The sequence below is a fragment of the Pongo pygmaeus genome, chromosome 2 (genome assembly GCF_028885625.2).
Source record: "Pongo pygmaeus isolate AG05252 chromosome 2, NHGRI_mPonPyg2-v2.0_pri, whole genome shotgun sequence".
NCBI classification, from domain to species: Eukaryota; Metazoa; Chordata; class Mammalia; order Primates; family Hominidae; genus Pongo; species Pongo pygmaeus.
Window position 1 is genome coordinate 68,990,834 of NC_085930.1, and position 27,901 is coordinate 69,018,734.

The following is a 27,901-nucleotide window of genomic DNA, read 5'->3' on the forward strand; positions in this document are numbered from 1 at the left end:
AAAGATTCTTGCTTATATTAGGTTTGATTGTACTCAGTACAGAGTATATATGATTATAAGAGAAGCTTTGGAGAGCTTTTATCAGACTTCCAGTCAGCAGATACTGATACACTATTTTAAAATTTCATATTAGCATGAGATAAATGAACTTTATTTTGAGGCTGCCTTAGAAGACTTAGTGGGATGGAGAACCTCAGGAGGATGGGTCAGACATTTTCAAAAACAAGATTATGACAAGTTGATTATTGTTTTTGACCTTTTTCCATCTGTTGTTTGTTTTTTCTAGACTGTCACAGAGCCGGATCTGAAAAATAACCGCATATTAGATGAACTGGTAAAAAGCTTGAATTTTGCACGGTATGATTTAATTTTGTGACTAACCTCTAACTACTTTTGCCTTTTATATGTGTTCTCTGTTCACTTTGTGCACCTTTGGATTAGGGAATGCAGGGTTGCATATTTTATAGTCAAAGAAGGGAAGTAACAGTAGTCATTATTCACACATGGAAAATTTACTAGAGTAAGATTTTCTTCCCTTACTTAACAGAAATTCTCCTGTAGTATAGAATAATTAAGAGTTAAAATGCAGATTTGAGGACTTACTTACTTTTGGGTGCTCTAAAGATACTCCTTTTCCTGCCCGAGCCCTAGAATCAGCCGTTTCTCCAAGGAGCTCCTCTTCTTGGAGAATAGTATTTAGAGACCAGGATCTGGTGCTGGGTATGCTTGTTGCTACTGGGGTGTCATTGCTTCTAGGCCCTCTCAATGGACAGAGCTAAGTAATATATGTATGTTATATATATGTATGTACTAACTCCTGTATATACCCATATCTATAATTGATTTTGCTATATATTAATCTATTAATTCTTAATCTGATTTATTCAGCATGTATTAAATGGTATGGCATTTGAAATATGCAATTGCTTGTACTTTATAAAGCTCAGATATGCAACTTTACTTCCTGTCAAATGCATGAATGTGTGAAAGTGAGTTTGGTCACCCAAAGGGATATGAAAAGGCATGTTTCAATATCTTGGATTACTTTTAGTTTTAATCATGCAAGTCAAGCAAGAATTTTTATGAAGGACGTATTGTGTTTAGATAGTGGTCAGGTGCCCCTGTAGTTAAGTGTAATCATGTGTTGCTTAAAAGGGATATATTCTGAGAAATGCATCATTAGGCAATTTGGTTGCCGTGTGAACATCATATGGTGTACTTACACAAACCAACGTAGTATAGCCTACTACACTCCTAGTCTATATGGCAGGGCCTATTGCTCCTAGGTAACAAAACCCGTGCAGCATGTTACTATAACTAATACGGTAGGCAGTTGCAACACAATGGTACCTATTAGTGTATCTAAACATAGAAAAAGTACAGGGAAAATATGGTATAAAAGATAAAAAATGGTACATCTTTATAGGGCATTTACTATGAATGGAGCTTTCAGGACTGGAAGTTACTCTGGATGAGTGAATGAGTGAGTGATAAGTGAATGTGAAGGCCTAGGCCATTACCATACACTACTGTAGACTTTATAAACACTGTACACTTAGACTACACACTAAATTTATAAAAAAGTTTCTTCAATAATTAACCTTACTATAACTTTTACACTTTGTAAACTTTTACTTTTTTTAACTTTTTGACTCTTTTGTAATAACACTTAGCTTAAAACACAAACACATCGTATAGCTGTACAAACATCTTTCTTTATATCCTTATTCTGTGAGGTTTTTTCTATTTTTAAAAATTGTTATTATTTTTTCCTTTTTAAACTTTTTCTTAAAAATGAAGATGGAGGCCGGGCTCGGTGGCTGACGCCTGTAGTCCCAGCACTTTGGGAGGCCGAGGTGGGTGGATCATGAGGTCAGGAGATCGAGACCATCCTGGCCAACATGGTGAAACCCTGTCTCTACTAAAAATACAAAAATTAGCTGGGCATGGTGGCACACGCCTGTAATCCCAGCTACTTGGGAGGCTGAGGCAGGAGAATCGCTTGAACCAGGGAGTTGGAGGTTGCAGTGAGCCGAGATCATGCCACTGCACTCCAGCCTGGCGACAGAGCAAGACGCCGTCTCAAAAAAAAAAAAAAAGGAAGATGGAAACACACACACTAGCCTAGGCCCACACAGGGTTAGGATTATCAAGATGTCACTTAGCAATGGGAATTTTTCAGCTCCATTATCGTCTAATGAAACCACCACTGTGTATTTGGTCTCTTGTTGAACAAAGCATCATTATACGGCATGTGACTGGATGGGACTTCTAGGCTTGTTGGAACATTCTTGGAGGTACCTTATGTTGCTTTTAAAAATGTAAACAGATTTCTTTCAATAAAATTGCACATTTCTTTATTGGTTTGCATTCTAAAAATGATCAAATTTAGTACAGTTGTCTCTCAGTAAAGGGGATTGGTCCCAGGACCCCTGAGAATACCAAAATCTGTGGATGTTGAAGTCCCTGACATAAAATGGCATAGTATTTGCATATGCACATCCTCCCTTATACTTTAAATCACCTTTAGATTACTTATAGTCCTAATACAATGCGATATAAATCGTTGTCATACTGTGTTTTTAAAATTTATATTATTTTTCATTGTTGTATTGTTACTTTTATTATTTTTTAAACATTTTTGTTCTGTGATTAGTTGAATCCACAGATGCAGAGCTGGCAGATGTGAAGGGCCGACTGTACTCTGAGCTAACTTCGTGCACATCCTAGAAATTGCCTGGTTAGCTATTTCCTTAAGGAAAAAAAGATGGTATAGTTTAAAAAAGATGGCATATTTCCTAGATTAAGAAACTGTAAAATTATCTGATTTTCCCAATTAAAGCTACTGTTTTCCTTAACATTTTTCACCAGTTAGTTTTTGAAATCTATAAGACGATGGGGCCATGCCTTTAAAAGGGAATTTATTGCCTGTTTTTCTCAAGGTTTATTTTTTTCCTCAGCTAGTACTGAAAGCATAACAACTTCCCTGCTAGGATAAAGGAAGCCTTGCAAATAACAGCATCTGTTTGTTGAAGAGAAGTGGTCAGGGTCTTTGGATTCACAGACCTTTTGGTATAACTTAAAGGGAGGTCATGGAATGGTTGAGCCCTCCTCTGTCCCCTCTCCTTCCCGAAAGGAATAGGTGATTTAATTATTCATTATATTGGGTGTGGTAGGGTGGGAAGCATTATTTGTAGATTTGGGATGGTTTATATCATTTGTTCTTCTCTCTCTTTGCCTTCTTGGAATTCCTGCTCTTCCTAGCATCATCCTTGTGGTGAACATTTGTCATGTGTAAAGTGTTGTGGTACTTCATTTGCAAACTTAGGAGGGATGAAATTCAAGCTAATCAATTTCATTACTTGTTTGAACTGTGGTTTAAGATTTATGAGAGAGGACGTTTAATCCTATGACCAAAATGTAAGGTATTTATATTGTGTGTCAATTTCATTTCTTCTTGGCATTCTCATTTGTCATTGTCATTTTATGTGCCATTATGATTTTTAAATATTTGATATTCTAAATTTAATAATATAAAAGGGATATTGGAAATAATTTTAGAGGTTTTCAGATACGAGGCTGACATACAGCTCTTATATTTTCATCTGACCTTTTACTTTTATTTTCAAAGAACACATGATTTTTTTCCTTGACTTAGTTTTATTTAAAACAATGTTCTTAACCTGTTGTTGAACATTTATTAGAATATTTTTGTCTAAGTGTGGCATCATTCTTGACTTAAGTGAATATTGTTTCTCTGTTTTTGTAGCCAGTGTCCATCTCTATCATTATTTTTACGAATTGAGAGTAGAGAGCATCACTTATTGCTTTTGTTTGTCCACCATTAAGGGATAAGTTTTTCTGCAAATACTCCAAGTTTAAGAATTTAAACATTTTAGATGACAATTGAAGTAAAATTCCCTCAGCAGCTCACAAAAAGGAAATAGAATATAATTTCACCTTTTTTATTGTACAGTTTAAAGCATAGTGATGTTGAATTCAGGCAGAACTGGGCATTGGTGTAGGCCCTCCTAATTCTAATATGATTGTGATCAAGGTATTTAACCTCTTTGGCTCCTGTTTCCTCATCTAAAAAATGAGAATAATACTGTCAATACCTTGAGGATTAGAAATAAAGAGCTATAGTAAAATATATCCAGCATAATACCAAGAACAAAGGAACCTAAAAATATTCCTATTATTATTATTTTATATTGCCTATATTTTCAACAATGTTGATACCCTAAGGTGCTATAAAAAGAATTTGTGTTTGGGTGGGCCTCTGCTTGTTTAGGCAAATGGTTCTAGACTGCTGTTTACATGTTTCTGATCAGAACAAGCATTGCAGGACTTTAGTTACAGAAGTCCATGGAATTTATTGCATAGATTTAATGGCTGCCCATGTCTACCCAAAGGCCTATTTTGACTCTTGATTCTTAGCCCCATTCTGAAGAGGTAAGGTTATTGTACAGTTAACAGATGGACAAGACTTTTCCTTCCTTCCTTCCTTCCTTCCTTCCTTCCTTCCTTCCTTCCTTCCTCCCTCCCTCTTTTCCTTTCTTCCTCCCTCCTTTCCTTTCTCCCTCCCCCCTCCTTTCTCCTTCCCCTCTCTATTCCTCCCTCCCTCCTCTATTCCTCCCTCCCCTTCCTTCCCATCCTTCCTTTCCTCTCTTCTTCTTGCTTTATTGCCCAGACTGCAGTGCAGTGACATGATCATGGTTTACTGTAACCTCGAACTCATGGGCTTAAGGGATCCTCCTGCCTCTGCCTCCCAATTAGCTAGGACTATGGGTATGTGCCATCATGTCCACACTGAAGAAATATAAACAAAGCTTCCTTAAATATGTGGTAGAATTTACTAGTGAAGCCATCTGGGCTTGGAGTTTTCTTTGTGGAAAAGTTTTAAATTATAGCTTCTGTTTCTTTAATAGATAATAAAGGCTCTTCAGGTTTTCTGTTTCTTTGTCAGTTTTGATGAATAGCGCTTTTAAAAGAATTTGTCCATTTTATCTAAAACTTAAAATTTGTTGTTTTAAAGTGTTCATAATATCCTCTAATTATCTTCTTTATAGGATTTGTAATGAGATCTTTTAATTCTTTGTTTTGGTAATTTGTATTTTCTCTCATTTATTTCTTGTTCAGTCTTAGTAGGGATTAATAATTTTGTTAATTTTTTCAAAGAACCAACGTTTGGCTTTGCTTGTTTTCTCTTGCTATCTCTTCTGTTTCACTAGTATCTGTTATTAGTTCCTCTCTTCTTTGGGTTTAGTTTGCTGTTCATTTCCTAACCTTTTAAGTTGGAAGCTTAGAGTAGTGGTTTTTACTTTTTCTATTTTCAATAATTTTCCCTCCAGGGACAGTTTTGGCAACCCTTCATGCTATCGTTCAGTTTAGAATATTTTCTAGTTTTCATTGTAATTTGACATGTGGGGTTATTTAGAAGTGTGGTGCTTTATTTCTTAACATTTGGAGATTTTCTAGTTATCTTTCTGTTGTTGAGTTTCATGTAAATTCGGTAGTGGTGGAATCTATGGGTTGATTTTTTTTTTTCTGTCAGATTTGAAAATTCTCAGCCATTGGTTTTTCTAGTATTGCTGATTTTCCACTCTTTCTTTCTATTCCTTCTGGGCTTCTAATTATGCCCAATATCTCATACTTTTTTGTGTTTGTCTTTTTCATTAATTTTTCTCTCTGTGCTTGGTTTGTATATTTTCTATTGACCTGCCTTCAAGTTTGTATTGTGTATTGTTATACTCATCCAATTTAGATATGGTATTTTGCAGTTGTAGAATGTTCATTTTATTCTTTTCTTATGGATTTTATTTCTCATAATACACTATCTTTTTATCCCTTTTCTTTTTTTTTTCTTTAACATGTTTATCATAGTTTGAAGTCCTTTCCTAGAGATGCTATTCTTTGGATTACCTCGGTGTCTGCTTCTATTGAATATTTTATCTCTTGATTAGTGGCTACTTTTTCTTGCTTCTTTGCATGTTCAATAATTTTAAAATGTGTGCTGAACATTGTGGTTGAAATGTTGTAGAAGCTGTGAATTGTCGTCTTTTGAAAGATGTCACGTTTTGTTCTAACAGACAGTTAAATTACCAGCTCTTCATCTTTGTTCTGTCAAGGCCTGGTATAATGTTTTCTTAGGTTAGGTCTGTTTGAGCTTTGTTTATATTTCTTCAGTGTGGTCCATTGTTGTAAGGTGTGGCCTTTGTGGGGTGTCACTTGAATGTCCATGATCTTACCAAGATTTCTCAGCTTTGGCTGGGCTCCAATGCGAACAACTAACTTTCCAGCACTGACGTTCGGGATTTTAATTTACCAGTATTAGCTTCCTAGTGGGTCTCCTGTGTTTTTGTCTAATCATGTGCAGCCCTGGAAATGAGCAGGAATGGATGTGAATTTCTAAGCAGACTTCTGGGGTTCCCTTTCAGTGGCTACCACATGTCAAAGCACTCTGACCCCTCAATCCTGGCCAGTTTTGTTCAGAACTCTGATCTCTTATTTTCTCTAACAAGTAAGATCAATGTTTCCTGTTTAGACTTCACTTTAGTACCCATTCCTAGAAGATGCTTCCAGGGTAAAGTCTTGGGGGAATTGTTGGATTACTTCATGTTTTCTTCTCTTTCAGGGATTGCAGCCTTGTGTTGATTTCAGTCCAGTGCCTACAAAGAGTTGTTTTTTATGCATGTTAGGCCGTTCTTACGTTGCTATAAAGTAGACTTGAGGCTGGGTAATTTACAAAGAAAAGAGGTTTAATTGGCTCATGGTTCTGCAGCTGTACAAGCCATCGGCTTGGCTTCTAGTGAGGTCTTGGGCTGCTTACAGTCACAGTGGAAAACAAAAGACAGGGGCAGCATGTCGTGTGGTGAGAGTGGGAGCAAGAGAGACGAAGGGGGAGGTGCCACACACTTTTAAAACAGATCTCATGAGAACTCACTCACTATTACAAGGACAGCACTAAGGGAATGGTGCTAAACCATTCATGAGAAATTAGCCCTCATGATCCAGTCACCTTCCACCAGGTCCCACCTCCAACATTGGGAATCACATTTCATCGTGGGATTTGGTGGAGACAACATCTAGACTATATCAGTATATTTTGTTCAGATTTTAAAGTTACTTATGGTTGGAGATTAGGTCTCACATAAGCTATTCTCTGTGTCCTAAAGCTGATTTCCTTTCATTTTGTTTTATTGACACATTAACTGCCTTTTAAGTTAGATTTATTGCTTTGAGTTATACTAGAAGAAACTTTGGTTTGGTTGTCATTATAGTATAGGTCCTGTATTTCAGAAAATAAGGTTAATTGGGAAAACAGCTTATATCAGTTAATTTATTATATAAAATTGGATATCTTAATTGTCTGTTGTGTTTTTTGTGCTTCAAGGAATCATCTGTTGCAGTTTGCTTTAGAGTCACCACCCAAATCTCCTGCTTCTTCCTCTTCAAAGAATCTTGCTGTCAAAGTATATACTCCTGTAGCCTCCAGACAGTCTTTAAAGCAGGGGAGCAGGTTAATGGATAATTTCTTGATCAGAGAAATGAGTGGTTCTACATCAGAGTTGTTGATAAAAGAAAATAAAAGCAAATTCAGCCCTCAAAAAGAGGCAAGCCCTGCTGCAAAGACCAAAGAGACACGTTCTGTAGAAGAGATCGCTCCAGATCGCTCAGAGGCTAAGCGTCCTGAGACACCCTCGACATCCACTTTGAAACAAGTTACTAAAGGTAGGAAGTTATTTTCCTATGTGGAAATATGGAAATCTTTTCATCCACATGACATAGAATAAATAGGCAGCATCTTTGAGGGGGGAGGAATGGTTAAGGACAAACCAGATTTTACCATATCACAAACCTCAGACATTGTTGTAGATATGTTTGTTCTCTTTCTCTCTCAGAAATAGGAATTCAGGCTGACTGCTACAAAAAGGAAACAATTTTAATTAGTTCAGGCTTCAAGTATGGCAGTAGCTTTCTGTTTTCAGCTTTTAATCCTTCTTCCCCCCATTCAACATATCAGTTCCCATTTAATCTTGAAAAGCTCTTTTTATCTTATTTTACCACCACTTGAATGCCTCCTCACTGTTCTGCCTGCCATGTAAAGCCTTTGACAATTTGAGGCCTAACCTAGTCATCCCGCCTTATTGCTCACCTCTCTCTCTCAGAAGTCCTGCTCTAGCCTCCCCACTGTTCCTCCAGTACACTGAGGAATTGGCAAACTACAACTGGCAGATCTAATCTGGCTTGCCATCTGTTTTTGTAAATAAAAGTTCACATACCCACCCTATTCTCTGTGACTGCTTTCATGCTACAGTGGCAGAGTTGCATGGTTGTGACAGAGGCCATAGGATCCGTAAAGTCTAAATTCTACCTGGCTCTTCACTACCTGGCCCTTCACTAAGAATGTTTGCCGGCCCCTGTTCTATACCTTTCCAGACTCTGTCCAGATCCTCACTATTCATTTGTTATGTTAGAAAACACTGTCTCACATCACAAAAGTGCTATAGCACTTGTTTTCTGGGCTGTTTTGTATCCCATTTGCTTAACTGTTTGATGAATATGTCAGCTTGTTTAACTTTTTGTTTCTGTGTCTTCTTTCCAGTGAAGTTTAGAGCACCTTTTAGGCAGAAACTCTTAGACATCTTTGGTATACCCATACCACACACAGTGCAGAGATGTGAGTGTTTATTAAACTTAGATTGAAATTAGTTTATTAGTACTTAACGTGTTTACATCTTTTAAAGATATATACATTTCACTTATATTTTCTACTGTGTCTATCCTTAGTCTTTTTACCAATTGACAGTTCTTATTGTAGTATTTTTTAGCTTGATGGTTAACTGTTTTTCCCCTAGCAGAACCTTTTTTCCCAAATGAAATTTTACGATAAACCATAACATATAAAATAGATAAAACAGATTGTTCTGTTCCACCTGACCTCCTTCTGCCTATTATCCATGGTGGTCTATAGGCCCCGAGATACCCCCACAGATCCCTGCAACTTTATGAAATAGTTTGAGAATGATGGTGTGCCTTAATTTTAACATTATATATAGAATTATAAGTGAGAGCTAAATTAACAAATTTGTAACCATTGACAAATTGAACTCAATAAATTATTAAACTACCTTTCCTTCACTCAGCCCCTGGGCCAGGTGTGTCTTACTTAAGTCATTACTATTGCTTCTGTGCTAAACATGGATAGCTCCTAAGGCTTGGGAAAATTTAAGATTAGTTCTGTAGTTTGGTCATACCTTGGTAGAAAAGATTTAACCGAAGCATTTTTAATAAACGAACTTTCAAGCTTATTTGCAGTCTCTTTCTCTGGGACCAGGACTTCAATTGTGTGACTTCACACAATTTAGCCATTACCCAGTAACCAGTCTGTTCCGCTCCTGTTGTCCCAATGGGCCATTCTTTTTCTTTTCTACTTTTCTAAGTGCATGTTAAGTTGGAATTCTTTTTCACTTTACTTGCTGAAAAGATGCCAGTTTACATACTTTTGCCCCTTCTACAATTAATAAAGTTTCTCTTTTTCTTTTTAAAAAATACAGTGGATTGTCCTGTTTGCGGGGTTAACATTCCGGAAAGTCACATTAATAAGCATTTAGACAGCTGTTTATCACGCGAAGAGAAGAAGGAAAGCCTCAGAAGGTAAGGAAGTTGAGCAGAACCATTGAGCTACTTTAGCTGGGTGCCTCTTGTGCTTTATAAACTTGGGGGAAAATTACAGTATTCATTTTATCCTGGTGACTGTATTTCCTGCTCTTACTTGCTTTCTTCTTTACTCCTGTTGGCCACTTCTTCCAATCCCTCTTCTCTGTTCTTTCTTCAATTCCCACTTTGCCAAATATGATTAGCTATATTGAATATTTGAACTGCTACTAAATTTTGACTTAATAAGAAATTAGTGACTTCAAATTCAATTCTTTTTAAACTTGTTTTTTTCTCTTAGATTTTTAAAACTACCAAAAAGCCTCTTGGCCAAAGAAAGCAAGATTAGACTCTGAATATAAAATATAAAAAATCTTTCTCTGATCTTTAGGATGCTTGGAAGTTTTAAAATTTAAAATCGAATTTTTCAAAAATTTTTGACTAGGAAATTATATAAATATATATGATATAAAAAGGTACAAAAATGCGTATATGAAATATAATGTCGTACCCCACCCCACCCCCACACCATCCAGGTATTGTAACTAATAAATTGTCAGCTCAGTATTTGCATCTAAACAACTGTGCTATTCTGCCTCCCTTGTACATGAAAATAACTGTAATTTCTTATACTAGTCCACTATTATTATACATATAAGTTGTTCAGGAATGAAATACTAGTCAAACTTAAATTGCAAGGCATTAAGGAATCAGTGGATAATAAGCAGAAGACACAATTTAGATGAGTCTGGTGATGAAGGAAGAAAGATGAGATGGTAGTTTTGGAGAAGCAGTGAGTGGCATAAAGATCAAGGGATGTTATTTTTAAAAATAGGAGTTTAAGCCTTCAGTCTCTTTCCTTCCACTATTTCCAGGGAGAGAGCAGAGGATAAATGGAAGAAAGTGAGGAGCCCAAGAGCCCAGTAATGAGGTTATCCTTGACATGCAGAAAGGACCCTTCTGAAGCAGGAGGCAAGGGGAAGATAATAGGTGATAATTCAGAGAGATTTGGAAAAGAAGAGGAGGGAAGCTGAAGAAATTAATGGTATCTGGGAAGTGGGGATGAAAGAATGATTTGCTTCTATGTTCAGTCTGTTTTGAAGGACTTTGAAGAGTATTTTCCAAAAACCATGTTAATAAGACAGACCCATAGTATTATTTTTTGTGATTAAAGAAAATACATCACTTAATTTTTATGAGTAAATTTGGAGTGAATGCAGATTTCGAGGGTCAGATTCATACTGTTACCACATACAAAAGCTAACATATAAGACACAATGGTGCTTTATTAAGGTAGACATACTTGAGTCCAAACCTGAGGCAGTTTTGCATGCACAGTACTCCCACCTAGTAGGTGAGTTTGTTAATGAGAAGAAAATTTAGATTTTTAGGTTGCTTAGTGGTGATTTGGAGTAAATGAATAGTCCTAAGGATTATTTCCCATAAACCAGAAGAGTTTGATGACCTGCTTTTCTCTTTAGAAATGCCTGAGTTGGGAACATAGAAGCTGAGTATATTCTTTTGGAAGAGCAAGGAATCTGCACTGATTATCTTGCATGGACTCCCCTTTTTCTAGATCCATCCATCAGTTCGAATACATTTCTGATACATCATTTCTGATGCTGTCAGTTTATTTAAAGACATACTCGTCCATGTGTAATTAAGTTCTAATAGTGGTTTAAATTCCTGCTTCAAAGAATACTATAGTCCTGCCAGTGCTCTGTAGTGAACTTACAAGCACTGTCTCCTGGATCCCCCTCTTAGTGTGTTAAAGGCTTTGAGAAGTCCTACATTAAGGGTAACTGTTAGGTTTTGTTTAATTCAGTAATTCCTAAATTTATTTGACCGCCAAGCCTTTCTGTCTCATCACTTCCATCTTACAAAACTGGTGTTTGTGGCATTCTGAAGACAACACTGGGCCATGTCCTTCTTTAGTTGTATCCTGGCCCCAGAGTCAGGTCATAGAGAAGAGGCCCTGCGAGTTTTCCTGTCTCCTCCACAATATTCTGACAGGCCATCTGCTGAATGTGAGTGGCAGCCCTTAACCCTTCTATATAAAACCATGTCAGAACTGCCTCAGATTCTGAGGCCCCTTAAATGTATTACTCAGTTGCACTAAATCATGGAAGAAAAATCAATGTCATTTTCGTGTTTGGGGAAACATTTATCAGGTTTCATGTTTTAAAATTCCTGATAGAAATTGTTGATCTCTGGTGGTGCTTTTTATTGTAAATGCCAGTGAACAGTACGTTTCTTCACTGGAATTTCACAGTCACAGTTTAATCATCTATCCTTGATAAAACAAATATTTTAGATGCAGACTTAATGAATCATCTCTCCCTGTGTGCTTCTGTAAACACAAAATGATTCAGCTGTTGCTACCTACTGAGATTTCATTTTGCCATAATTTTATAAATCTTGTAGAGTCCGATGGGTTGTCATTATAAGTAGAGCAATTTTCAGAAAAATATAATCTATCGAGAGTTTGCAGATCTTTTCACAGTTAGTTAGTTATTTCTGGCTTTTAGACTTTATTAATACAGCATAAAAGACATAATTTATTTGGGGAATGGCTCTGTTGGTTAACAGAGAAATTTTTTATTGTTTTCAGTCTATACCTGACTGTAATATTTCTCTGTTTGATTATTGGACCGTTTATATCAGATTTACTCTGGAGAACCTTGTTGAAAATAGAGATTTTAGAGCTCCACTTCAGACCTGAACCCCAGTTGGTGGATGGTGTGGAGAACGGGATGGAGAATCTGCATTTTAAATAAACTCTTTAGGTGCTTCTTAGGTATGCTAACGTTTGGGACAGCCTTGTGTGAGCTAGTTATATGCAAATCCTTTGTAAAAACTTGTTTTTTGGATAAACCTATTATTTCAAGTTTCTGTTAATTTTCACCTGAATCTTTGCTATTCTTATTTTGAAATGATAGCAAGTGTAATGACCTCCTTCAGCATATTTTTGTTAAGCATCTAATTGCCATAAAGCTGAGCCAGGTAGAGAACCTGCTATAATCAGATGAAATGAATTAAAACTCACTAAGAAGTTCCTGTTTATGGACTTGTCTCAAGTCATTGGTACTTTTATGTAGCTTGAATGTTAGCCCACTAGAATTTCTAGCATGCTTTAAAGAGGTGGAAAATTGAATAGGTCTATGTAAGTGTGATTCTAAGTGAAGTCCTCATAGCATATTCCACAAGCGTTACATATATGTCTTCTAAGTGTGCCTCTTTAGGTCTGACCTCTTTTTGAGACCCAAGTCTCTCACTTCTGGTGCCACCTAGGCCCCTGTGTCTGAATGTCTCACCAGCACCTCAGATACATAATGTCAGACACTCAACTTTATCCGCAAACTTGATTTTTCTCTCCCCTTTTTAATCTAATGGTTCTACTATTTTACCAGTCACCCAGGTGTTGAATCAGAATTTATTTGCCATTTTACATGAAAAGCATTTGATAATTCACAATAATCATCAGGGATCTTCCCCCCTTTTCAGTTCTGTTCACAAAAGGAAGCCGCTGCCCAAAACTGTATATAATTTGCTCTCTGATCGTGATTTAAAGAAAAAGCTAAAAGAGCATGGATTATCTATTCAAGGAAATAAACAACAGCTCATTAAAAGGCACCAAGAATTTGTACACATGTACAATGCCCAATGCGATGCTTTGCATCCTAAATCAGGTAAAGTAATAAAACAGTGAGTTATGCTTACCTTCTGGATAAAGCAATTTTGTGGAGCTCAGAAATTATAAACCATAGAAAAATATTGTAAATAAATACATTTTTGATAATAGATAAGACATGCAAATGTATTCCTTCAAAAGGTACCTACAGTATGTTATGATAAGCCAGCCTTCCTCTCAGCCTGCCTTCCAATCCCCAGATCCCTTCTCAGAGGCACCCCATTGCCAGTTTCTCATGTGCCTATCTAGGGAGAGTGTGGTGGGGAAGAGTGGATCTGGAGAGCCTGGGTTACAGTGCCCATTTTTCCGCTTTGTGGCTTGGTGACTGTGGGCACGTTACTTGATATCTCTGTACCTCAATTTTCTCCATCATAAAATAAGGGTTATAATTACTACCTACTTCATAATGCTGAGTGGAATAAATGATAAAAGGCATGAAAAGTGCCTAGCACAGTACCTTAGCAAGTAGTTAGCTTTCAGTAAATGTTGCCATTATGATTATTGTACACAAACATATATCCTTTTCATTACTGTTTTTGCAAAATGATAGTATTCTCTGTAGTGCACTATTTAATGGTTGGTTCTTTTCATTAAACCACACACATATATTGGAGTTCTTTCTATTAACATATAGAATTGCCTAATTTTTAAAAACTTGGAGAATAACATGCAAACATTAAAACACACAAATTATAAGTGTATCGTTTGGTGAATTATCACAAAGTAAATTTCATAAAGTGAAATGTCATTGTAGCCACTACTGAGATCACTACCAGCATCCCAAAAGCCCTATCTGCCCCCTCCCATTCACTACTTCATTCTCACATTTGACCAGTATCTTGACTTCTAACCCCATATGTTCATTTTGCATATGTTTGATCTTTAAATAAAGGGCCAATAGCTTATGTATTCTTTTGTGCCTGCCCTCATTTGTGCAACATTATAAGATTCATTCATGTTTTTTTATATGGTCATGATTTTTTTCATTTTTGTTGCTATATGGTATTCCATTGTATAAACGTATCATCTTATCCATTCAGTGTTTAATAAACATTTCATTTTGTTCCCACTTTTCCTCTATTAATAATGCTGCTACAAATAATCTTTTATGTATCTTGTGGTGCACATAGGTGCATGTTGCTGTTGGATATATATATACAGGAATGGAATTGGTGTTATATATTTGCAGATATTCAGCTTTCATGGATACAGCCCCAAATTCAGTAGTCATGTACACTTTCATCATGAGGGTATGAGGGTGTCAGTTGTTCTGCACCCTTGACAACGTCACCATTGTTAACTCTCCATTTTAGCCATTCTAGTGGATCCATGTTGGTACCTTGTTATTTTAATTTGCATTTCCTTAATGACTTATAAATTTTATATGCTTGTTGGCCATGTGGATGTCCTCTTTGGTGAAATACCTGTTTAAATCTATGTCCAATTCTTCTGTTCTGTGGGTCTATTTTTATTCTTATTTGTGGGAGTAATTGAAATTTCCTGGATAAAAATCTTTTGCTGGATGTATGTACATTTCTAATTTCACCTTTTCACTCTCTTAATGGCATCATTAAAGAGTAGAAGTTCCTAAAATAGTCCAATTCATTACATTTTTCATTTTGATCAGTGCTTTGCCTTAGTCTACTTCAAGATCATGTGGATCTTCTCTTGTTTTCTTTTAAAACTTTATTGTTCTTGCTCCTAAATTTTGATGTACAGTTTATCTGGAATTGATTTTAGCATATGTTGTGAGGTAGAGGACAAGATTGTCTTGTTTTTTTTCCATATGAATAACCAATTGATGCAGCACAACTTATTGAAATGCCATCCCTTCTCCCACTGAATTGTCAGAAGTCTTGGCTGAGAATCAGCTAATTGTACATGTATAGGCCTGGACATTGTTTTGTTCCATTGGGCTATTATTTACCGTTGAGCAGGATAAATAATGTGTGTCTTAAGTACTTCATGAGTAATTTATAATAGGTCTTGCTGTCTGGTAATATAGTTCTTCCGGTTTTGTTTATTGAGGTTGACTTGTTTTTTCTAGGCCTTTTGTATTTCCACATAAGTTTTTAAATTGGGATTACATTGAATTTATAGATCAATTTTGGGATAGTTGATATCTGTACAGTATTTGAGTCTTCCAGTTCATGAATATGGTTTATCCCTTTTTTCGTCTTTGATTTTTGTCAGTAATGTTTTGCAGTTTTCAGTGTGAAGGTCTCACACATCTTTTTAAAGAGTTATTCTTTGATTTTTTTGATGCAGTGGTACACGATGTTTTATTCTAAAATGTCAATTTTTATTAGTTGCTTGTACAGAAAAATACAACTGGTTTTTGTATAGTTTCCTTATATCCAATGGCTTGTCACTTTCTGTATGTGCCCTTTTTATTGATGTAAAATTTACTTACGTATAATACATCCTTTAAAAGTGTATAGTTAGATGAATTTAGGCAAATGTATATTGTCATTTAGCCATTGCTCTAACTGAAATGTAGAACATTTCCTTCATCAGCAAAAGTTCCAGTGCCCCTTTGCTGTATATTCCCTCTGCTTTACTCTAAGACCTCAGGAAACACTGATCTCTTTTTTTGTCCCTATAATTTTACCTTTTCTAGACTGTCACATAAATGGAATTACACAAATTGTATAGTATGTAGTGTTTTACGTATGGCATCTGCCACTTAGCGTAATACTTTTGAGATTTTTCCATGTTGTTGCTTTTACCAGTAGTGCATTTATTTTTTATTTTGTTTTATTTATTTATTTATTTATTTTGAGACAGAGTCTCTCTCTGTGGGCCAGGCTGGAGTGCAATGGCTCAATCTCGGCTCACTGTAACCTCCGCCTCCCAGGTTCAAGCGATTCTTCTGCCTCAGCCTCCCGAGTAGTTGGGACTACAGGTGCCCGCCATCATGCCCGGCTAATTTTTGTATTTTTAGTAGAGATGGGGTTTCACCATACTGGCCAGGCTAGTCTTGAATTCCTGACCTTGTGATCTGCCCGACTCTGCCTCCCAAAGTGCTGGGATTACAGGCATGAGCCACCGTGCCCGGCCAGTGAATTTATTTTTTATTGCCAAGCAGTGTTCTGCTTTATAGCCATGCCACAATTTGTATATCCCTTCGCCTGTTAATGGACAACTGGACTGTGTCCAGTTTTTTTATTATCAGTAAAGCTGTTATGAACATGGGTTCACAGATTTTTATGTAACCATATGTTTTCATTTCTCTTGGGTGGAGTGGAATTGCTGGTCATATGGTAAATGTAACTATAAGAACCTGCCATACAGTTTTTCAAATGACTGAACCATTTTGCACTGTGAGAGAGTCCCACTTTTGCCACACTCTTGCTAACACTTGGTGTTTTCATTCTTCTTAATTTTAGCCATTCTAGTCAATGTGTAGTAGTGGTATCTCATGATGGTTTTAATTTGCATTTTCCTGTGACTAGTGGTGTCTCCTGTCTTTTGATATTTTTATTTGCTATTTGTATATTTTCTTTGATAAAGGCTCGGTTGAAATATTCTGCCCCTTAACTCTTTTTATTGATTTGTAAGTTATTTATATATTCTGGATACTGAATTTGTTAAATATATGTGTTGTGAATATTTTATCTTAGTATGTGGCTTACCTTGTCATTTTCTTAATGATGTCTTTGAAGAGCAGAGAGTTTTAATTTTGATGAAATTTAATTTACTTTTTTTATGATTTATGCTTCCTGTGTATCATTTCATGATTTTTTATGTATACAATTGTGTTGCATGTAAACAAAATATTTGCTTATCCTAAGATCACAAAAATTTTCTCCTGTGTTATTTTCTAGGAGTTTTATAATTTTAGCTTTTATGTTTAAATCTATGATCCATTTTCATTTAGTTTTTCTGTATGGTGGAAGGTAAATATCAAGGTTTATTTAAAAAATACGTATATCTAGTTTTTCAGCACCATTTGTTAAAAAGACTATCCTTTCCCCATTGAATTACTTTGCCTCCATTGTCAAAAACCTATCGGCCACGTATATAGCATGTGAATCTATCTAGAATCTATTCTGTTCCACTGATCTATGTATCTGTCCTTTCACTCATGGCACACTCTTGATTTCTGTAACTTTATAGTAAGTCTTAAAATTATCAGGTTGTGTAAGTCCTTCAACTGTGTTCTCAAAATTGTTCTAGGTCCTTTGCAATTCCACATAAATGTTAGACTCAGTTTTGTTGTTGTTGTTCCCCTAAGAAATGTCAGGCTATTATCCATTCTTGTTGTTCACGGTTTTCTGAACACTGAGTGTAGAAATAGCCACTTTCACTTTGCCCCGATGTTACAGGCATAGCAGAGTATCTGCATCTGTGCAGCTGGCAGGTCCAGGACAGCATCTGCAGGGCAGTCAGTTTATTAGTGTGTACCTTTTGGGATTTTGAGTGAGATTACGTAGATCAGCTTAGAATTGATATCTTAACAATGTCTCTATAGAGTTGTCTATTCTGGATATTCCATTTAACTGGAACCATATAGCATATGGCCTTTTATAAACTAACTTCTTTCACTTAGTATAATGTTTTCAAGGTTTATCTGTGGTCAATACTCCTTTATTTTTCATTGCCAAATAATATTCCATTGTATGAATATGTCACATCTTTGTGTCTGTTCATTAGTTCAAATCTGACATTTTCCCACTTTTTGGCTATTATAAATAATGCTGTTATGAACATTTATGTACAAATTTTTGTGTGGACGTATGTTTTCATTTCTATTGTGTCTTTACCTAAGAGTAGAATTGCTGAGTTGTATGGTAATTCTATTTTAACATTTTGAAGAATTACTAGACTGTTGTCCAAAGTGGCTACACCATTTTACATCCTACTAGCAATGTATAAGAGTTCCAGCTGTGCCGGGCACAGTGGCTCATGCCTGTAATCCCAGCACTTTGTTTGGGAGGCCAAGGCGGGTGGGTCACCTGAGGTCAGGAGTCGGAGACCAGCCTGGCCAACAGGGTGAAACCCCGTCTCTACTTAAAATACAAAAAATTAGCTGGGCGTGGTGGCAGGTGCCTGTAATCCCAGCTACTCAGGAGGCTGAGACAGGAGAATTGGGTGAACCCAGGAGGCGGAGGTTGCAGTGAGCTGAGATTGCGCCATTGCACTCCAGCCTGGGCAACAGAGTGAGACTCCGTCTCAAAAAAAAAAAAAAAAATTAATTCCAGTTGCTCCATGTCCTTGCCAATACCTGTTAGTCTGTCTTTTTCCTAGTGGGTGTGGTATTGATTTACATTACACTGATTAATTTTTGAATATTAAACTAACCATTCATCTTTAGCAAGGAATGGTTCATCTAAGTTGTTGAATCTATAGCCAGAGGGTTCTTTTTGTTTTTGTTTTTTTTAAGTAATATTTTCTTGTTAACCTTTTAATATCTGTGGGATTTGTGGTGATTTACTGTCTTTCATTTTCTATACTGAAAATGTGTCTTCTTTTTTCCTGATTGTTCTACCTGTGTTATTAATTTTTCTCATTTTTCTAAAGAATCATCCTTCAGCTTCATTTTTCTCAAATTGCTTTTTCTCAGTTTTTGTCTGTTTTTCTGTTTCATTAAATTCCAGTCTTTTATGATTTCCTTCTTTCTACTTACTTTAGGTTTAATTTGCTCTTCTTTTTTTAGCTTATTATGGTGGAAGTTTAGATAATTAATTTCAGATTGTTCTCGATGTATTTAAAATACAGATTTTTGTCTAAGTACTATTTTACCTGCATTCACAGACATTGATAGGTTGTATATACCTTTTCATTCAGTTAAAATATTTCCTAGTTTTTGTTGTGTATTCTTCTTTGACTCATATGTTAAATAGAAGTATTGTTTAATTGTTAAAGATTTGGTTATTTCTTAGATATCTTTTTATTATTCATTTCTAATTTAATTCAATGTTGGCCAAAGGACCTGTTCTGTATGATTTCAGACCTTTCGCATTTACCAAGACATGCTTCATAACTTAGGTGTTAGGTCTTCCTGGTGAATATTGCATAAATACTTGAAAAGTTTGCTTTTTTTGTGCAGTGATCTGTAAATAATATGTAAATTTGCTTGATAGTGTATTCAAGTCTTCAGCATCCTTGCCGATATTCTGTTTACTGATTCTATCAATTGCTGAGAAGCTTTTTGAAATATCCAACTATATTTATAGATTTTTCATTTTCCCTGTCAATATTTTCAGTTTTGTTATATTTTGAATCTTTTAGTATTATTATGTATCTTCTTGATTAGTTAGCCTGTTTATTATTATGGCATGTATGTCTTTGTCTCTGGTAATATTCCTTGTCTCAAAAATCTATCTGATATGAGTATAGCAACTACTTTATTTCATTTTTCTTTAAACCTATTGTATCATTATGTTTAAGCTGTGTTTTATTATAAGCTGTATATGGTTTGGATTTTCTTTTTTAATTTAATTTGACAAGCTCTACCATTAAATTGTAGGGTTTAAACTATTTTAATTTCATTTATTCTATTTGGTTGGGTTTATATCTGCCATCTTGCTTGTTTGCTATTCTGTCATTCTTTTGTTTTTTATTTCCTGCTTTCTTTTGGATTAACTGAGTATTTTTTAGTTTTTTATGTTATCTTCATTTTATGAGCTATACTTCTTTTTGTTTTTTTGTAGGGGTGATTGTTCTAGTTTACTATATGCATTTTTAACTTAGTCTACCCTCAATGAATAGTATACTACTTCATGTATAATGGAAGGACCTTATGACTTTCATTTTTTTTTTTTTTTAATATACTTTAAGTTTTAGGGTACATGTGCACAACGTGCAGGTTTGTTACATATGTATACATGTGCCATGTTGGTGTGCTGCACCCATTAACTCGTCATTTACATTAGATATATCTCCTAATGCTATCTCTCCCCCCCACCCCAAAACAGGCCCCGGTGTGTGATGTTCCCCTTCCTGTGTCCAAGTGTTCTCATTGTTCAATTCCCACCTATGAGTGAGAACATGCGGTGTTTGGTTTTCTGTCCTTGTGATAGTTTGCTGAGAATGATGGTTTCCAGCTTCATCCATGTCCCTACAAAGGACATGAACTCATCATTTTTTATGGCTGCATAGTATTCCAAGGTGTATATGTGCCACATTTTCTTAACCCAGTCTATCATTGTTGGACATTCGGGTTGGTTCCTAGTTTTTGCCATTGTGAATAGTGCCACAATAAACATACGTGTGCATGTGTCTTTATAGCAGCATGATTTATAATCCTTTGGGTATATACCCAGTAATGGGATGGCTGGGTCAAATGGTATTTCTAGTTCTAGATCCCTGAGGAATCGCCACACTGACTTCCACATGGTTGAACTAGTTTACTGTCCCACCAACAGTGTAAAAGTGTTCCTATTTCTCCACATCCTCTCCAGCACCTGTTGTTTCCTGACTTTTGAATGATCGCCATTCTAACTGGTGTGAGATGGTATCTCATTGTGGTTTTGATTTGCATTTCTCTGATGGCTAGTGATGATGAGCATTTTTTCATGTGTTTTTTGGCTGCATAAATGTCTTCTTTTGAGAAGTGTCTGTTCATATCCTTCGCCCACTTTTTGATGGGGTTGTTTGTTTTTTTCTTGTAAATCTGTTTGAGTTCATTTTAGATTCTGGATATTAGCCCTTTGTCAGATGAGTAGATTGCAAAAATTTTCTCCCATTCTGTAGGTTGCCTGTTCACTCTGATGGTAGTTTCTTTTGCTGTGCAGAAGCTCTTTAGTTTAATTAGATCCCATTTGTCAATTTGGCTTTTGTTGCCATTGCTTTTGGTGTTTTCGACATGAAGTCCTTGCCCATGCCTATGTCCTGAATGGTATTGCCTAGGTTTTCTTCTAGGGTTTTTATGGTTTTAGGTCTAACATGTAAGTCTTTAATCCATCTTGAATTAATTTTTGTATAAGGTGTAAGGAAGGGATCCAGTTTCAGCTTTCTACCTATGGCTGGCCAGTTTTCCCAGCACCATTTATTAAATAGGGAATCCTTTCCCATTTCTTGTTTTTCTCAGGTTTGTCAAAGATCAGATAGTCGTAGATATGTGGTATTATTTCTGAGGGCTCTGTTCTGTTCCATTGGTCTATATCTCTGTTTTGCTACCAGTACCATGCTGTTTTGGTTACTGTAGCCTTGTAGTATAGTTTGAAGTCAAGTAGCGTGATGCCTCCAGCTTTGTTCTTTTGGCTTAGGATTGACTTGGCAATGCGGGCTCTTTTTTGATTCCATATGAACTTTAAAGTAGTTTTTTCCAATTCTGTGAAGAAAGTCATTGGTAGCTTGATGGGGATGGCATTGAATCTGTAAATTACCTTGGGCAGTATGGCCATTTTCACGATATTGATTCTTCCTACCCATGAGCATGGAATGTTCTTCCATTTGTTTGTATCCTCTTTTATTTCATTGAGCAGTGGTTTGTAGTTCTCCTTGAAGAGGTCCTTCACATCCCTTGTAAGTTGGATTCCTAGGTATTTTATTCTCTTTGAAGCAATTGTGAATGGGAGTTCACTCATGATTTGGCTCTCTGCTTGTCTGTGATTGGTGTATAAGAATGCTTGTGATTTTTGCACATTGATTTTGTATCCTGAGACTTTGCTGAAGTTGCTTATCAGCTTAAGGAGATTTTGGGCTGAGACGGTGGGGTTTTCTTGATACACAATCATGTCATCTGCAAACAGGGACAATTTGACTTCCTCTTTTCCTAATTGAATACCCTTTATTTCCTTCTCCTTCCTGATTGCTCTGGCCAGAACTTCCAACACTATGTTGAATAGGAGTGGTGAGAGAGGGCATCCCTGTCTTGTGCCAGTTTTCAAAGGGAATGCTTCCAGTTTTTGCCCATTCAGTATGATATTGGCTGTGGGTTTCTCATAAATAGCTCTTATTGTTTTGAGATATGTCCCATCAATACCTGATTTATTGAAAGTTTTTAGCTTGAAGGGCTGTTGAATTTTGTCAAAGGCCTTTTCTGCATCTATTGAGATAATCATGTGGTTTTTGTCATTGGTTCTGTTTATATGCTGGATTACATTTATTGATTTGCGTATGTTGAACCAGCCTTGCATCCCAGGGATGAAGCCCACTTGATCATGGTGGATAAGCTTTTTGATGTGTTGCTGGATTCGGTTTGCCAGTATTTTATTGAGGATTCTTGCATCGATGTTCATCAGGGATATTGGTCTAAAATTCTCTTTTTTTGTTGTGTCTCTGCCAGGCTTTGGTATCAGGATGATGCTGGCCTCATAAAATGAGTTAGGGAGGATTCCCTTTTTTTCTGTTGATTGGAATAGTTACAGAAGGAACGGTACCAGCTCCTCCTTGTACCTCTGGTAGAATTCGGCTGTAAATCTGTCTGATCCTGGATTTTTTTTGGTGGGTAGGCTATTAATTATTGCCTCAATTTCAGAGCCTGTTATTGGTCTATTCAGACATTCAACTTCTCCCTGGTTTAGTCTTGGGAGGGTGTATGTGTTGAGGAATTTTCCGTTTCTTCTAGATTTTCTAGTTTATTTGTGTAGAGGTGTTTATAGTATTCTCTGATGGTGGTTTGTATTTCTGTGGGATCGGTGGTGATATCCCCTTTATCATTTTTTATTGCGTCTATTTGATTCTTCTCTCTTTTCTTCTTTATTAGTCTTGCTAGCAGTCTATTAATTTTGTTGATTTTTTCCAAAAACCAGCTCCTAGATTCATTGATTTTTTGAAGGGTTTTTTTGTGTCTCTGTCTCCTTCAGTTCTGCTCTGATCTTAGTTATTTCTTGCCTTCTGCTAGCTTTCGAATGTGTTTGCTCTTGCTTTTCTAGTTCTTTTAATTGTGATGTTAGGATGTCAATTTTAGATCTTTCCTGCTTTCTCTTGTGGGCATTTAGTGCTATAAATGTCCCTCTACACACTGCTTTAAATGTGTCCCAGAGATTCTGGTATGCTTGTGTCTTTGTTCTCGTTGGTTTCAAAGAACATCTTTATTTCTGCCTTCATTTCGTTATGTACCCAGTAGTCATTCAGGAGCAGGTTGTTCAGTTTCCATGTAGTTGAGCGGTTTTGAGCTCTTTTAGGGCAGGCCTGGTGGTGACAAAATCTCTCAGCATTTGCTTTTCTGTAAAGTATTTTATTTCTCCTTCACTTATGAAGCTTAGTTTGGCTGGATATGAAATTCTGGGTTGAAAATTCTTTTCTTTAAGAATGCTGAATATTGGCCCCCACTCTCTTCTGGCTTGTAGAGTTTCTGCCGAGAGATCCGCTGTTAGTCTGATGGGCTTCCGTTTGTGGGTAACCCGACCTTTCTCTCTGGCTGCCCTTAACATTTTTTCCTTCATTTCAACTTTGGTGAATCTGACGATTATGTGTCTTGGAGTTGCTCTTCTCGAGGAGTATCTTTGTGGCATTCTCTGTATTTCCTGAATGTGAATGTTGGCCTGCCTTGCTAGATTGGGGAAGTTCTCCTGGATAATATCCTGCAGAGTGTTTTCCAACTTGGTTCCGTTCTCCCCGTCACTTTCAGGTACACCAATCAGACGTAGATTTGGTCTTTTCACATAGTCCCATATTTCTTGGAGGGTTTGTTCGTTTCTTTTTATTCTTTGTTTCTCTAAACTTTTCTTCTCGCTTCATTTCATTCATTTGATCTTCCATCACTGATACCCTTTCTTCCAATTGATCGAATGGGCTACTGAAGCTTATGCATTCGTCACATAGTTCTTGTGCCATGTTTTTCAGCTCCATCAGGTCCTTTAAGGACTTGTCTGCATTGGTTATTCTAGTTAGCCATTCGTCTAATCTTTTTTCAAGGTTTTTAACTTCTTTGCCATGGGTTCGAACTTCCTCCTTTAGCTCAGAGAAGTTTGATCATCTGAAGCCTTCTTCTCTCAACTCGTCAAAGTCATTCTCCATCCAGCTTTGTTCTGTTGCTGGTGAGGAGCTGCGTTCCTTTGGAGGAGGAGAGGCGCTCTGATTTTTAGAATTTTCAGCTTTTCTGCTCTGTTTTTTCCCCATCTTTGTGGTTTTATCTACCTTTGGTCTTTGATGATGGTGACGTACAGATGGGGTTTTGGTGTGGATGACCTTTCTGTTTGTTAGTTTTCCTTCTAACAGTCAGGACCCTCAGCTGCAGGTCTGTTGGAGTTTGCCAGAGGTCCACTCCAGACCCTGTTTGCCTGGGTGTCACCAGCGGAGGCTGCAGAACAGTGAATATTGGTGAACAGCAAATGTTGCTGCCTGATTGTTCCTCTGGAAGTTTTGTTTCAGAGGAATACCTGGCCGTGTGAGGTGTCAGTCTGCCCCTACTGGGGGTGCTTCCCAGTTAGGCTACTCGTGGGTCAGGGACCCACTTGAGGAGGCAGTCTGTCCGTTCTCAGATCTAAAGCTGCGTGCTGGGAGAACCACTACTGTCTTCCAAGCTGTCAGACAGGGACATTTAAGCCTGCAGAGGTTTCTGCTGCCTTTTGTTTGACTATGCCCTGCCCCCAGAGGTGGAGTCTACAGAGGCAGGCAGGCCTCCTTGAGCTGCGGTGGGCTCCACCCAGTTCGAGCTTCCCAGCTGCCAGCAATGGCAGGCGCCTCTCCCCCAGCCTTGCTGCCGCCTTGCAGTTTGATCTCAGACTGACTGCTGTGCTAGCAATGAGCGAGGCTCTGTGGGCATAGGATGCTGCGAGCCAGGAGCGGGATATAATCTCCTGGTGTGCCATTTGCTAAGACCATTGGAAAAGTGCAGTAGTAGGGTGGGAGTGACCCGATTTTCCAGGTGGCATCTGTCATCACTTTCCTTGGCTAGGAAAGGGAATTCCCTGACCCCTTGCGCTTCCCCGGTGAGGCGTTGCTGAGAGTTGTAGACTGGAGCTGTTCGTATTTGGCCATCTTGGAACCGCCCCCGACTTTCATTCTTTGTACTATTTGTCATAGATTTTTCTTCTACGTATTTTAAACACTCTATAATACCTTGTTACTATTTTTGCTTTAAACTAAATAAAAATGGAAAAGATAAGTAAAAAATGGAAAAGAAGGTCTGTGTTTACCTACACATTTACCATTTTCAGCATTCTTTGTTTCTTTGTGTAGATCTGGGTTTTCATCTGGGTCATTTTCTTTTGCCTGAAAAAACTTCTTTTTCCCTTGATTTCCACAGTGTTTGGACATTTCCTGAAAAACTTCATTTGTTCATTCTTTCTTGTTTTTTTTTTTTTAAAGACGGGGTCTTGCTCTGTCACCCAGGCTGGAGTGCAGTGGCGCAATGATAGTTCACTGCAGCCTCAGACTCCAGGAATCCTCCTGTTTCAGCCTGCCAGGTAGCTAGGACTACAAGCGCATGCCACCATGCCCAGCTAATTTTTGTTTGTTTGTTTTGTAGAGACAGGGTCTCACTATGTTGCCCAGGCTGATCTTGAACTCCTAGCCTCAAGAGATTCCCCTGCTTTAGCCCCACGAAGTGCAGGGATTACAGGCATGAACCATTGTGCCTGGATTATTCAATATTTCTTGTAGTGCAGATGTGCTGTTGAGACAAATTCTCTCAGCTTCTGTTTGTCTGAAAAAGTCTTAATTTTGCATTCTTTTAAAAAACTTTTTATTTGGAAATTTATAGGAAAGCTGAAAGACTATCATAATGAATGCATAGACTGTACCCTTTGTACAGGTCCACCTATTGTTAGCATTTTGCCTTATTTGCTTCATGAATTACTCTGTTTCTCTGTCTTTTTCTGTGAATGTGTGTATGTGTCCATATAATTACACACATATTTTTTTCTTTAACTGTATGAAAATAAGTTATATATTGTTTACCCTTTACCCCTAAATATGTCCTTGTATTATTTCTTAAGAAAAAAAGATTCTCTTTTATTGCCACTGTAGTTAGTACTTGTAGTAGATTTAACTTTGTTATAATACTTTTATCAATCTATCCAGTTTTGTCAGTGGACCCAATAATAACCTTTGTAGATTTTTTTTCCTGCAGTACATGATCCAGTTTTGGATCACATATTGCATTTAGTGGTAATATCTTTTCAATCTCTTTCAATCTAGAATAATTCCTCTGCGTTTCTTTGTCTTTTATGACACGGGCCTTTTAAAAGAATACGGTCTTTGTTGTGTGTGTGTGTGTTTTTCAAGTAAAATGTTCTCATTCTGGCAGAAAATTCAGATTATGCCTTCCTGGCCAGAATACTATATAAGTGATGTTTTGTCTTCAGAATATTACATCTAGAGCCATTTGACATCTGTGTACCCCTCATTTGTGATATCAGGCTTGATCTCCTGGCCAGTTTCTCTCTCGTTTATACTTTACATCCGCCAGTTTCTCTCTGGTTTATACTTTACATCCACTGCCTTGCTACTAATAAGAAGTCTGCAGAGACACTTCAACACTATGTAGCTATTCTATACCTTGTTAAGATTGCACCCCTATATTTAGCATCCTTTGGTAATTTTTCTCTAAACGAATCTTTTCTGTGATAGTTGCAAAATGATGATTTTTCAACTTTAGTATTCCTTTCACAGTTGCTAATTGATACTTGGCATGATTCTGAAAACAAGAGCCCTTCCCTCTGCCTTATTATTTTCTTTCTTTCTTTCTTTCTTTTTTTTTTTTTTTTTTTTTTTTTGAGACAGAGTCTCGCTCTGTCCTCCAGGCTGGAGTGCAGTGGCACGATCTCGGCTCACTGCAAGCTCCTCCTCCCAGGTTCACGCCATTCTCCTGCCTCAGCCTCCTGAGTAGCTGGGACAACAGGCTCATGCCACCATGCCCGGCTAATTTTTTGTATTTTTAGTAAAGATGGGGTTTCACCGTGTTAGCCAGGAAGGTCTCAATCTCCTGACCTCGTGATCTGCCTGCCTTGGCCTCCCAAAGTGCTGGGATTACAGGCATGAGCCACCGTGCCTGGCCTGCCTTGTTATTTTCTTATTTGTCTCTTATGAATATGGATTCACAGATTTTTAACTCATTACTTCTCTTAATTATTTTCATATTTGTATTTTTCCACATTTGGCCAGCGGGAGTGTCTTCATTCCAATTCCTGTCCTCATGACATACCCCCATTATTTTCATTACCATTTTCTTATTTCTAACATAGCAAGATATTACAGGCTTTTCTTGCTCTTCCATGCTTCAGCCCTGAAATCAGCCATTTCTCTGAGGAGCACTGGTCCTTTTTATTGGTGAAACCAAGATATGGCTACCAGCTATGCTCATTGCTACTTGGTGTCTTTGCTTCTAGGCTATTTGAGCAGATGAAGCTGGGAAATATATGCATATATGTGCATATATATACATATGCACACGTGGATACATATATACATACACATGCATGTATGCATATGTATACGTGTAAATCCATGTACACTTACATGTTTCAAGGCTCTCAAAAGTATTTCATACAGTAGCAGTTTTGTCTCCAGAGCACTGATTGCCTGTTGGATCATTTTTATGATGGTAGCTTTAAAATTCTTGTCAGATAATTCCAGCAACTGGGTTGTCTCAAGTATTGGCATCTTGTCTTTTTTCATTCGAGTCATGATTTTCCTGGTTCTTAATATGTCAAG

At 37.1% G+C, this 27,901-nt stretch overlaps 1 protein-coding gene and 1 non-coding gene across 3 annotated transcripts in view; one reads left to right on the plus strand and one right to left on the minus strand.

Annotated features, from left to right (window-relative positions):
- Positions 1–27,901, plus strand: part of RAD18 (RAD18 E3 ubiquitin protein ligase) — an 83,395-nt gene that overhangs the window by 16,088 nt on the left and 39,406 nt on the right. The window contains exons 4-8 of one of the 2 annotated variants that reach the window (XM_054482615.2): positions 287–357; positions 7,397–7,734; positions 8,609–8,683; positions 9,561–9,660; positions 13,165–13,349. In XM_054482615.2, the coding sequence (XP_054338590.1) occupies positions 287–357; positions 7,397–7,734; positions 8,609–8,683; positions 9,561–9,660; positions 13,165–13,349 (769 nt within the window). The remainder of the gene's footprint in view (positions 1–286; positions 358–7,396; positions 7,735–8,608; positions 8,684–9,560; positions 9,661–13,164; positions 13,350–27,901) is intronic. The other variant, XM_054482616.2, reaches the window with a different exon arrangement.
- Positions 17,589–17,726, minus strand: LOC129034421 (small nucleolar RNA SNORA43). The gene has a single exon (XR_008501898.1). It is a non-coding gene; the product is annotated as a small nucleolar RNA SNORA43 (small nucleolar RNA).